The sequence below is a fragment of the Perissodus microlepis genome, chromosome 19, assembly GCF_051167445.1.
Source record: "Perissodus microlepis isolate ML-2025 ecotype Zambia chromosome 19, ASM5116744v1, whole genome shotgun sequence".
NCBI classification, from domain to species: Eukaryota; Metazoa; Chordata; class Actinopteri; order Cichliformes; family Cichlidae; genus Perissodus; species Perissodus microlepis.
The window spans coordinates 27,009,339-27,010,307 of NC_140479.1; the positions used below are offsets into that span (position 1 = coordinate 27,009,339).

At 34.8% G+C, this 969-nt stretch overlaps 1 protein-coding gene across 1 annotated transcript in view; it reads left to right on the forward strand.

Annotated features, from left to right (window-relative positions):
• Positions 1 to 504, forward strand: part of LOC146366199 (uncharacterized) — a 2,143-nt gene extending 1,639 nt beyond the window's left edge. The window contains exons 5-6 of the mRNA XM_084914184.1: positions 1 to 119; positions 196 to 504. The exon at positions 1 to 119 is cut by the window's left edge and continues 18 nt beyond it. Of these exons, the coding sequence (XP_084770310.1) occupies positions 1 to 119; positions 196 to 340 (264 nt within the window). The 3' untranslated portion in view covers positions 341 to 504. The remainder of the gene's footprint in view (positions 120 to 195) is intronic.
• The last annotated feature ends 465 nt before the right edge of the window (positions 505 to 969 follow it).

Consider the following 969-nt stretch of genomic DNA (forward strand, 5'->3'; position numbering starts at 1 on the left):
ATCAAACTTCTAAAAAACAATCCTCATCAGTGGGTGAACGGATTCTGGGTTGGTCTTACTGACATAGCGACAGTGGGGACATGGGTGTGGCTTAATAATGTCACAGAGGTGGAACAAAGGTAAGAAAAGACAGATTATTAATTATAGATTTTTATAGATCATTTCCACTTAATTATCTGTCTCGCCTTTTCTCAGGTACTGGATGGATGGAGAACCAAATGTTGAGGAGGAAAATTGTGTGATTATCATTTACTCCTCCTCTAATCCCTGGAAGACCCGCTATGATGGAAACTGCAATGGGCATAACTTAGACTGGATATGTGAAGTACCATCAAGATAAAGTCTTGATTCACTCCAGAAACCTGGAATGATTCATATGTTTTATGTTTGGGGCATTTTTAAACTTGTATTATTAAAACTGTATTAAAGTCAATGAAAAGTGTATTACAGTGCAGTAAACAATATTAAAATGTTTTGGAAATTTCTATATCTTACATGGACACATGAGTTTTATAATCTGCTTACATCCAATAGAAAGATTTGCTGTGCTGGAGTTCGTACATCTACCAAGTTAAATCATTATGATCATTAGTACCACATTAGCATCAGTGTACTGGAGTCACAGGAGCCACAGTTTCATTGTGTTTGGCAGTGTAGAGAGATCAAAATATTGTGTGGAGAGATCAGAGTGATCAGAGTGATGTCAGAACAAAGTTAACTAGGTTTACACACAAAGAAACCCATATGGAAAAGAAAAAACTTATAAAAGACTTGCATAAGATGTGGCCCACTTCATATAGTGAATCATATAAGGCTTATATGATTTACTCATGAAAGTGGCCATTTTCTCATTACTTTCATATATTGTTTCAGTAAGTATCCAAAACATAAGTTTCATTTATATAATTTTTCAAGGGATCTTATATCTGTTTTCACTCTTGTATGCTTTTCATACCAGTTTCACACAAG